The 12,134-nt window shown below is 41.0% G+C and overlaps 1 protein-coding gene across 1 annotated transcript in view; it reads left to right on the top strand.

The window, feature by feature from the left end:
• KIF21A (kinesin family member 21A) overlaps positions 1-12,134 on the top strand; it is a 96,385-nt gene that overhangs the window by 18,324 nt on the left and 65,927 nt on the right. The window contains exon 2 of the mRNA XM_044423261.1: positions 10,964-11,186. Coding sequence (XP_044279196.1) covers positions 10,964-11,186 — 223 coding nt within the window. The remainder of the gene's footprint in view (positions 1-10,963; positions 11,187-12,134) is intronic.

Here is a 12,134-nt window from a genome sequence, read left to right as displayed (position 1 = left end):
TCCTCCATTTGTACTCAAGTGATCTCTTATGTAGCTCTGTCACTCTCAAATCCTGAGGCATACAACAGAACCATGCAAGCTGGTCAACAGTAAGGGTGCTTAGGAGCAATCCTGTCAGCTTCCCAGGTCATTTCTGTATTTCACAACTCGATCAGGGTTTTGAAAAGAGTGCAAGCTATATTAACTAGAAAGCCCCACCCCCTGAAAAAGCCCTCTGGAAACCATCTGGATTCATTAATCTTCAGGAGCAGATCATTTTAATAAGTCCTCACCTTTGTGGAGGGGTGATCTGATCATGACAAAGGAGCTAAAATAAAGCCCTCCACACTCAGAACAGTATCCATACATCTGGCTGAAAAGATCAAGTCTAGCACATGACCTACTACATGTCTCAGGCCATTGATATGTTGGGACAGTCCCGTGGAATCCTTACCCCAGACAAGATGTTCTCATGTGAATGTTGAACCTCCCCGCCCGCCAATACGCGCGCGCGCGCGCGCGCACACACACACACAGTGGTACCTTGGCTCACGAACTTAAACCGTTCCAGGACTCTGGTTGTGACCCAAATTGGTTGTGACGCAAGTCAAAGTTCCCCATAAGATTCAATGTAAATAAGGTTAATCCGTTCTGGCCCCTCCGAATGTGGTTGTGAGCCAATTTTTGGTCATAAGCCAAGTCAAATTTCCCCATAAGGTTCAATGTAAATAAGATTAATCTGTTCTGTACCTATTTTTTAATCAGAAAAATTTGAAACAAAGTGACAAAGACCAACAAAGTAACAAAGTACAGTGCAGTACAGTGGAGAACACTAACCTAGGTGCGGGGCGGGGGAGGTTATTGTGATGAGGGGAGGGTCCCCCTCCATAAGGATATTGGGGAAATCTCTTTCAGAGATTTCCTCTCTTCTTTGTCTCTTAGCTGCAGGGTCAGTTTTGGTGAAAAATCTGTCTATAGTCACTTGTTTTTTCCTGTGCTGCATAACCCTCCAGAAATTAGAGGCTACGTTATCGCTCATTAGATTCAACACTCTGTTCATTACAGTTCTGCTGGGGTGGTGCTTCTCAAAGAAATCCTGGTACGGGGATGCTCCAGGAAAGACTGGTGCAATCTCGGCCATCTCCCCCCCCCCCCCCCCCCAACCAGCACAAACGCAGCCATCTCCCCACCCCTACCCCCGAGTGGGGAGATGGCCATGATCGCAGTTGCTTTCATGCAGGGAAGGCATGTGTGATCACGGACACGCTCCTGCGGAACAGACGGACGCAGCACAGCACAGCCGTGATCACGCATGTCTTCCCTGCACAAACACGACTGCAATCGTGGCCATCTCCCCACTCGGGGGTAGGGGTGGGGAGATGGCTGCAATCTTGGTCGCCACCCAATGGGGAGTTTGCAACCCAAGTCAAAATTTTCATGAAATTTTTGTTCGTGACCCGATTTGGTCGTGAACCAAGGTGTTCGTGAGCCAAGGTACCACTGTATATATTGACAGGGAGATCCCAACATTACATCTGAAACAACTTCTATCAACTCAGGGAGGGACACTGATGGGGGGGGGGGAGTACACCAGCAGAATCCTTGTTATGTCCCACTGGCCCAACACAGGATGCAAATGTTCCAACTATACAACAGGATGCCTGGAGAGAGAGGTTGCATGGTCTGCCCTGATGCTGAATCAAGTACCTGGTGGGCACAACTGGGAAAGACTAACCCTTCCTTGTTCATCCATCCAGATCTCAGTTATATATGTCAGCCTGGCCATCTCATCCACTATTAAATCATGGATGAAGGAGATCTTATTGTGTACTGATCTGGCATTAAGAGTCTCTTTCTGAGGCATATGGCCACATTATTGAACTGTCTGGCAGACCATTGCAAATGTGCAAATTAGTAGGGGAAGGAAAAATATAAGGAAGGAAAGCAAGGAAGGAAAAATATAAAGGCACCCTTACCTCATGGCAGTTCACCATTCAGCAACTGCTTGTATGTTTCAGGAGGCTGCTGAACTGCTATGGCCAGGTCACCCCCACTCTGTACTGATGTGCTCAACAGAGGTGGTGAAGATTGCTGGAAAGGCACTGGGGGTGGGCAGTTTGTAGCAGATCCCAAGGTGCAAGCAGTCCACTTCCCAAGACTGCCAAAATCTCACCAGTCTCAGGAGTGTCCAGACCAGGGTCTTCAAATAGTGCAGACCTGCTTGTACAAAACCGAGGCTGCAATGCCATCTGAGCATATCTGGGAGTGAGCCCCATTGAACTCATGGAGCTTGTATAGATATGGAACAGAATTGCAATTAATGTGTTTATAGTTTAGAGGGTGCAGTTTTATGCATGCTTTCCAGAGAGAAAACTCCATTAAACAGAGTCAGTCTTATTTTAGGGTAAAAAAAAGTATTATTAAATTATTCCACATAGGCCTCCTTCAGAAAAAGTTCACACTAAGAAGCAGTCTACAATAAAGTAAAATGATGGTTTTATCAGCTGTGCATTGGGCTCATTTTCTTAGATGAATACATCTGAACAAAATAGAAATAATACTTCCACTAATTGCAAATACTGTTGTTATTTTGCAGAAGCAAGCATTTTAGAGAACAGTGCAATTTAAGAAGACACTGAGGCTAGAAGTAACTTATTGTAGCAAAATCATTCTATAAATGTCAGTTAATGAAGCTTTGCATTGCTCCTTTGATAAACATGGCTTGCAACATTTTGTTCTGTTTTGAACTATTTTCCGAGGTAATGCCTAAAAGCATTTTGCATTCCTGAATCTGAAATTCAAATGTAAATGTTCCATGCAAGCTAATTTCCCTCAGATGTATTCATCTAAGAAAATAATGCAGTTTGAAAGCATTTCTCAAGGCCTTTCTTTATATTTTGGCAAGGATGGTGAGAATGGCAAGAATTTCCCAAAGTTAGTATCAGGGCAGATTAACTCCTGCCAGTAGCAACTACAGTGGCCTACATGTGGTCCCACAGTTTTTTTCCCCCAACTGAATGCACCACTCCCAGCTCTTCTGGAGACTTACATGCTTAGTGGATTAGAACCAAGTGTTGGTATTCAGGAATGTTCAAAAATGTAGCTCGGTCTTAAGCACAGTATGGAGAAGCATATAATTTTCTGTCTGAACTATTTTGTGATCCTCAATGGAAGAGACAGTCCCCTGCTTCCACTGCTGCTTAGTTAGGTTTTACCAGCTCATAGCAGTTCAACCCTTCCATGAACAGCCTACCTTCTGTTTAAAAACAGAGCAGCTTCTGTTCACTTGAAACAGTCAACAATAACATGAAGGGAAAACTTCCCCCCCTGTAGTGTGGTTTGGACCTTTCATGGGAGTATTAAAGTATAATACTCCATAAGTGCTGATTGGCATAGCAACAGGATAACTGACCCAAAAGCAAGGCTGGACACATTAAAGGGGGAGAAATGAAGCAAATCTGATATATGATTCATAGCATGAGAGTAGTTTTCTCTGACTTGCCTTAATCGCCCACCCTACATACACACATCTGCATATCCAGATCTTCTTGTGTGTCTTTTTATTTTGATGAGTTGTAATATGATTGAAATAGTAAGCTAAAACTTTTAGAGGCATTCTTAAATTCACTGAATACATCTGTGTATGGCTGTTGCCCTGTCTGTACATCAGGCTTCCTATCCACTGTGACTATAGCTTTTCATGTGCAGCCTTTACACACACTCTCTGTTTTTTGTCTCCTTATTCTCTTTTAGAGAGGAAAAAGCTCAGACTCCCTAATGACATTAGAAACAAAGAGGATTCCACAGATAAAAAGGATGACAGATTTGAATTCTGTGCTTGGGCTAGTTGTTTCTGGAAACAAGACTCTTTAACTTTTTTATAACCTTGATTCACACATATACTGGGCTGTTGCTGCAACTCAGTAGAATGGATAACCCCAATTTCTGCCCTGTTCTAAATATATTGTGTGATGTGTATACAAGATCTCTTGCTTTCTCTCTCTCATGTGCGCACACGCGCACACACACACATTCTTCCCTTCCCCATTTTTGGAGGAGGAGACGGAAGTATTATATAAATCATGTCTCTAGATTTATGGGACTTGGGATAGGCCATTAGTATAACAGTATTTAACTTGGGAGAGGTACGGCATTCCCTCATCCTTTCACTGTTCAGATTGTGATGTCAACATGGTAAAAATCTTTACTGGGTCTTAGTCTCATCAGGGGGTAAGTGACTAGGCTGCCATGAAGTGAATACCTTTGAAATTCCTAGACAATTCTTCTTTACATCTGGTTTTGGGTATAGTATGATAGGACACAATGTACCATTTCTCTTTTCATTAAAAAGTTCTAGGTCTGGCCATTGCCTGAATGGAAAAATGACTTAGAGCCCTATGTGCACCTTACTTTCATGAAAGGTGGAAAATAAGTGTGCATGTTATGTTTGTGCAGGTGTATTAACTGACCTAATTCACATGCAATGACAACCCAGAGGCTGTTTTTTTGAGTTGCTGTGAACAATTGAAGTGAGTGAGCATGTTGGTTCCCTTCATCTATTTGCTCCTGCTGGTGCTAAACACCCTAGGACAGTGATGGCGAACCTTTTAGAGACGAGTGCCCAAACTGCAACCCAAAACCCACTTATTTATTGCAAAGTGCTAACACTGCAATAAAACCGGAATAATGAGGTTTTAGTTTAGAAAAAACAACTCACAGCCAGTGCACTGACTGGCCATGCAAAAGCTCGGACGAGTCGTAGCAGCATCGCCTGGCACCGCTACCCCTTTCCGAGCATGCGCATGGCCCCTATGTGTGCTGTTATCCGATGCTTGGCTGCTGGGGCGATGCTGGGGTGACTTGGCTTGCGTGCCTGCTGAGGCGCACGTGCCATAAGTTTGCCACCACTGCCCTAGGAGCTCTCCATTGGTGGGTTGTTTAGCATTGTGCATAATGAGAACTCTCAATGGTTGGGATAGATAGAGAGTTCCAATTTTGGATGGTCTCTCTTCAGGCAACCTAGAATTCTTAGTTCATACTTAATGATAAACAACTCAGGGACTGAGTATCCCTTGGTTGGTCATAAGTCTTGTTCCCTTTCATCCCGAATTTCCTGTATGCCAGCAGCTTGACAATTCTTTACTTTAAGTAAGAAGTTCTAGAGAGGTAGCTGTGTTAATCTTTAAAATACCACAAACCACTTTGTTTATGTGGCAAATGTATTATGGCATAATATTCCATGATGAGTAATTAACAACTTAAAATGTGCTGGATAGTACATTAAAAAAGAGGTTTAGGAAAAAATAGAAATGCTGAACATATTTTGCACATAATATTTTGTGTATGGATTGTAAGGAGAAGTTGGTACCTGCTCAGTGAAGGATATCTACTGGGGAGTCAAAACTCAGCTTTCCCTTTCTTTTTTTCCTGGCAAGCAAACAAAAGACCTTGTCAGACTGCAAGAGGATGCCATCTGTATTGAACTGTCTGGCAGACCATTGCAAAATGGCCGGAGGACTGTTTTGGGAAAGGAAAACAAAAATCACAGCTTGATTTCTTTCCAACTAGTACAGTAGCTACTCATTGATAGAAACATGTGATTCAAAAACCTAAATCAAAGGTGGAAAGGAAACAAGCTCATCTAGAAAATGATGGTGCAATAGAATCAACATGAGTCTTACAAATTAAATTAATGAGTAGATAAGCCTGTCCTGATGTGAGGTCCAGAGATGTATGATTACTTTAAGGAAAGAAATTTCATTAAGCAAAGCAAACCCATGACAACAACATAAGCAAACAGACGCCAGACAAATCCAATTACTGCCACATCATATTTTTTCTTTTTATTACATTATATTGCCTCACTTATTTTCATTCTGCCTTGTTTGCCAATTAAAAGTGGCATTTTCAGGTTCTCAATTTAGCTTTTAAAAATGGATTTCTCCTCCTCATCATTGTTGTTGCTACGTTTAAATCTCAGTTGATGCATTAGTGGCTTTGTTCAGAGCTAGCCAATATAATTTGTATTAAAATCAGTCATGTATATATGCCATCTTTTGCCATATACAAAGGCTACTCAAAGTGGTCTGTAGTCTAAATAGAACAACAGCATATAACAGGTTGGATTCAGAGGCTCCTTGTATGCTGGGTACAGATGTTTCCTATAATCAAGAGTAGATTGTTGTGGAGTGCAGGATACCATGGGTATAAGAGGAGAGAAAACATTGCTTTAGCAAAATGCCACTTGTGCTTCTTTACCTGTATCGCAGTTTTGAAAGGTCAAAATTAAATCTTTTAGTAATAAAATTCTGTTGAACTTTAAAGACATTCCTAAATTACTCTTTGTTCATCTTCTTTGTTCATCTTAAATCATATGTGACTGATATTCCTTTGTTTTCCCAGTGCTTTATGTGGATATGTATACCCTGTTGTTCAGATTGCACTCTGTCTGTATATTTAGAAATACAATAATATATAAATCGTATTATAAAGGCAAAAGGAACAAGAAAAAAAACATAGGGAATGGTAAATAAGCAGTGGACCTGCCTAGGCAGGAAAAAAATGGTTGTCTTCACCTTGGTTGTCTAGAGGTGGTGCTAGTTAAAGTTTCTTGGAAGTACAGCCCAAAATTAGAGTGCTTCAACAGAAATACCCTGTTATGAGTCACCTCTTGAGGCAGATTAAATAGCTGGGCAGGTTCAGGTGGGAGCAGTAAGCCTTTCGGGTATTGAACTCAGTGGCACTTGCACCTGCATAAAAAAGGAGCTGCATTTATTAAACTCCCAAATACTTCCATGTCATTAACCAATGGCATTCTAATCTCTTGTAACCCACTGTTATTTAAATAGAACTCAAATGAGGAATTACAGCAGCTTGGGAGGATGCATAGTGCTGGTTTGTCTGTATGACTGCTTGTGTTTGTTTGTATGACTATATTGTGATTAAGGCACCTCAGTCTTGGATTTGCCCACGTGAGCCATCATAGATCACAGTTGAAGTGACTAGGGATGGACAACCGGTGACCTGTAAATATTTTTGGACTGCAATTCTCATACTTCCTCACCATTGGCTATGCTGACTAGGGCTGATGACTTGCAGTCCAGCAACATCTGAAGGATCACAAGTTGCCCAGCACTGATGCAGACGGCCGCTTTATCGCATGAAATGAAATGCTGCATAGCTTTATCAGTATGAATAAGAATGAGTATTATAGAGTATAGATACTTTAAAACTGTACTCATGTATTATTACTTTGCTAGCTGTATTGTGAACATAATTTTTTGTTGAAAGAGTTGTATATAAATTACATAAATATATAAATTCTGTGACATATCACCTCAGAATACGTGTTAATGATTACAAAGCCACACAAGCCAGTCCCCTTGCAGGTGTTTGCAGGCCTGCAGCACACTTTGGGTTAAACAGGAATATGCATGCACCCCATTCTCAGGCATCCCTAGGTCAATTCAACTGTGCCCCCCCCATCTTTGGAATAACTCCCTGCTGAGACCTGCTGGGTGCCAAATTTGCAATCTTTTTAGCTCTAGGTCAAGGCAGCCCTCTATGTGGAGTCCTTTAAAGACCTCCTTGGTTATCCAGGGGCCTGAAGGGATTATCCAGGTGCTTTTTTGTTGCTGGACCTTTTGCTGCATTTTAAATTCATTTTAAGATTGCTGTTTTTATGGTATTTGTACTGGATTTTATTGTTTTTATACATTGTTATAAAACAGCCAGAGAGTTTTGACTATAGGGTGCTATAGAAGGGAAATAAATACTACTACTACTACTAGATGTGGTGGTTGCTGTTCAAACTAATCGCAAACTGCTTTTATAAGTGGTGGAAGGGTGACAGAATTCAATATATGTTTACACTGGTCCTGATGACAGTACATTTAAATCTTAGTACATTCAGAAAGTTACACATGCTTTTTACCCTTCACGTGACTGCTTCTGCTTCTGGGGGAAATTGATCTCAGGGTGACTCAAGTATACCACAGCAAACATAGTCATGCAAATGGCACCTGAGATTTTTCAAAGAGCAAGTTGTTTTGGTCCCTTTCAGGTTACTAAGTTATATATATCATGTTCTGAAGTGTCAACTTGTAGAACAGAGAAAACACTTGCAGTGTAAAATTACGTGTTTGTTTATATTGGGAAGATAGACTTCTGTGATGTAAATTTGTTTTCCTAGTGGGCAGATTGTCAGAGCATGTTCTATGATTTTAAGTAATTGTTCCCTTAAGAATAGTCATAAATGGTTTTTCCAGTTTCATCATGTATCACAGGTTATGCTCAGGACATGTGCAAACTTCAGCTTGTTTGTTTGAATCTTCGTGCAAGGAATTAACTGACAATATGATTATGAATACATTTTAGGCTTTTGTGAATGCTGTCATGTGGCATACTACTTCTTTGCAGTTGATAATCTTTTTTATTTGAATCTTCTGCACTTTGCCCAAGTGGTGTGGGTGGGCTTAAAGGAAGGGGAACTATGCCATCTTTCTCTCACTTTCTGTATAAGGTTTTTATTAGTGGTGTTGCTGCTGCTGCTAATTTGATTTCTATACTGTCTAATAGCCAAACATCTCTGGATAGTTTACAATAATGTAGACATTTTCAAATGTCAGCCTAGATCTTTTTAGCCTCAATACTTTTCCTATAGATTTTCAAATGTCTCTATTTTAATTATTTTAAGAATTGTAAAATGTAAACCATGTAAAAAGTTGGAAAATGTTACAACATTAAAATTACAACACTATGAGACAAAAAAGGACTGAAGACTGCAACCCGTCAAGCACTACAGTTTTTATATATGTAGACTATAATTACAGGGTCAGAACACTTTAAATGGAAGGCTCGTCGGACTTACTGGAGATTCACTGACATATGGTGGAGGGCACCCTAGATTTCTTTAAGTGTTCCTTGTTCTTTTAAATAAAACTTATATAAATTCAGAATGATTGCCTTCTAGCAGGATAGGCTTTTGAGTGTATAACAGGCAGGGTATAATGAAAAACAAGCTTTCCCCTGAAGATTTTGAAATGCAAGAAGCAGTTGAATTATTAACATAAGTTTCAAGCTGCAAGTCACAAGCAAAGGCATGTAATGAATTTTAATGAAAAGCTCCATCAGGAGTCTGTTGGATCTGAGGAAATGCTAATTGCTTCCCCATTAGCCATTTTGGTGCTCTGAATTGCCCTTCAAAAGGTTATTCCCTCTATAGTTACAAATGAATAACTGTGAATGTTCATCAAGAACCTTATAGATAAAGGTTTATAAGGTGATAAAGCAGGAAAGGCTGATCTTGAGCAGAAAAGGGGCTGCTTTCTCTTCCCACTCCCCTGATTCTCACTTCACATATAATTGAGGTATACTGGTGCTGGTTTTAAATTAAACATATTGGCTGGGTCCAGACAACATAACAAGCCTGGATGTTTTCTGCATTCTGGATTATCATTTCCATGATTCTGATATGCAACTGCTATAGAGTTTTCTGGAAAGAGTGGCCATTTCTTGAGCTGCTCTAGTCATCCAGCCTCTCGGTACAGACCATTAAGGACCAAGCAGGTGACACAGGCAGGGAACAGTGTACCTTGGGACTGAATTTCAGGCATGGTGGCTGAGGACTGAGAAGGACAACGGAAACCACAATTGCATAGAAGCCACTTGATTTTTTCTCAGGTATATCATGATTAAAAAAACAACAACAGGCAAGCCATGGTCACCATGCAGGGTTGTTTTTTGTCCTGCGTGAAAGCTGTGTTAGGACTTCATGCAGCATACTTGGATGTAACACTTTGTTTGTAAGTTTATATTTCCTCTCATCTGGGTGCTTGTGGAAGACCCTAGCTTCCTAATTTTTTAATATAAAATTAGTCTCAGATTTTAAAAGTAAACCTCAGGTTTGAACTAATAATTAGCAATGCTATTGTCACAGTAATGTGGAAACAGGGTTGCATTAGCAGTGCTTTGTGTATGATCATGGATTACTGCAACTCCATCCTGCTAGATCAGTGTTGAATCATATGACACAAACCAAACTAGCCTTTTTCTAAAACTGTGAAGTGATATTGAGCATCTGGAAACTATTGTTAAAATAAACAAAATATTTTTTTTTTCTTTTTGACATAGGCTAAGGCTTTTGTAAACCTAAACTAGAATTATTTCTGTCCTACTCTTGTTTCCACAGTAATTCTGTTTAAATTTGTTCTCTTTGGGAAGGTTCTACAGTTTAAAAATGAAGTGATCACAGGATCTGAGGGTTTCATGTTTTGCTATGATTTAGGCTTTGGATAATCATTGTAAATTGGGTTACCATTTGTATGCTTATTTCAATCAAAAGTTTCATGGGAGTCATTCCTAAGGAAAAGCCAAATCAGACATTACTTTTAAAAAAAGTTTTTGTTGTTGCTTTTATGTTACTCTAGAGCAGGGGTCTCAAACTCGCGGCCCGCGGGCCAATTGCCGGGAGGGGCGGGGCACGGGGAGGGGCCCTGCGGCCTTCAAAGCACTGGCGGTGCCCGGGCTGGCCGCAGGATGAGCGGCCCACCACCACCGCAGTGGTGGAATACTTGATGCGGCCCAGCCTCACCCAGACTCTACTTCCAGTGACCCCCAGGTAAGTTGAGTTTGAGACCCCTGCTCTAGAGTAAATGAAGGAACCTTAATCCGGACTCAAGGATGGGCTGAAGGTAACCCTTTCCCTTTCCCTCCTTATGTGGTTTTGCTTAAGATAGAGTGTCCACAATTCCAGTTTTTATTGAGAAATGATGATCGTTTAAACCATATAGAACCACCATGGGTACTAGTGAACTGTGAACCGTGCATTTGACTTTCAGCTCTCTTTGATAAATCTGATCTTAATTTATTGGAGAATTTTTTAAATAAGTAGGACTGTATTCTGTTCTAACTGGTTCAAATATTTTTGTTGTTGTTGTTGTTAGTCGCAAATATTTAGCTTTTCAATTTTCCAATCTCCTTCCAGAATCAGACCTCAGCTAGCCAAAGAGAAGATTGAAGGATGCCACATCTGCACATCTGTCACACCTGGTGAACCACAAGTATTCCTGGGAAAAGATAAGGCTTTCACTTTTGATTATGTGTTTGATATTGAATCCCAGCAAGAAGAAATATATGTACAGTGCATGGAAAAGCTGATTGAAGGCTGTTTTGAAGGATATAATGCTACTGTGTTTGCATATGGTCAGGTAAGACATATGCATGCTCCCAAATGAAGTGCTTGCTTTTCACTGAAAGCAATTTTGCCATGGTGTGGGGTGGGAAGCAAGGTATGGGGAAGATAGTGATTTATTCAAGTGGGATGCAATTTCAGATTACAGCAGAGATGAGGTCAGATAGACGTAAATGCGTTTACCAAGCTTTAGAGCTCACTTTTGATATGTTGTTGTTGTTGTTAGACATGAAGTCATGTCCAATCCATTGCGACCCCATGGACAACATTCCTCCAGGCCTTCCTGTCCTCCACCATCCCCCAGAGTCCACTAAAGCTCACGCCGACTGCTTCAATGACTCCATTTAGCCACCTCATCTTCTGCCATCCCCTTCTTCTTTTGCCATCTATTGTTCCCAACATTAGGCTCTTCTCCAGGGAGTCCTTCCTTCTCATTAGGTGGCCAAAGTATTTGAGTTTCATCTTCAGTATCTGGCCTTCTAAAGAGCAGTCAGGGTTGATCTCCTCTAGGACTGACCGGTTTGATCGCCTTGCTGTCCAAGGGACTCGCAGGAATCTTCTCCAGCACCACAATTCAAAGGCCTCAGTTGTTCAGTGCTCAGCCTTCCTTATGGTCCAGCTTTCACAGCCATACATTGCAACTGTGAAAACCATAGCCTTGACTATACACACTTTTGTTGGCAGAGTGATGTCTCTGCTGTTTACTATGCTGTCTAGATTCGCCATAGCTTTCGTCCCAAGGAGCAAGCAATTTTTAATTTCTTGGTTGCAGTCCCTGTCTGCAGTGATCTTTGAGCCCAGGAAAATAAAATCCGTCAGTACCTCCATTTCTTCCCCATCGATTTGCCAGGAAGTGATAGAAGCCAACTTTTTCCAAGCCAACTTTTGTGCTTTCCTCCTTCACCCGCACCAAGAGACTCTTCACTTTCTGCCATTAGAGTGGTATCATCTGCATATCTGAGGT

The sequence above is a fragment of the Varanus komodoensis genome, unplaced genomic scaffold, assembly GCF_004798865.1.
Source record: "Varanus komodoensis strain SLA01 unplaced genomic scaffold, ASM479886v1 scaffold13_3, whole genome shotgun sequence".
NCBI lineage: Eukaryota > Metazoa > Chordata > Lepidosauria > Squamata > Varanidae > Varanus > Varanus komodoensis.
Note: the sequence above shows the minus strand (reverse complement) of the source record. Positions and strands in the feature narration are given on the sequence as shown.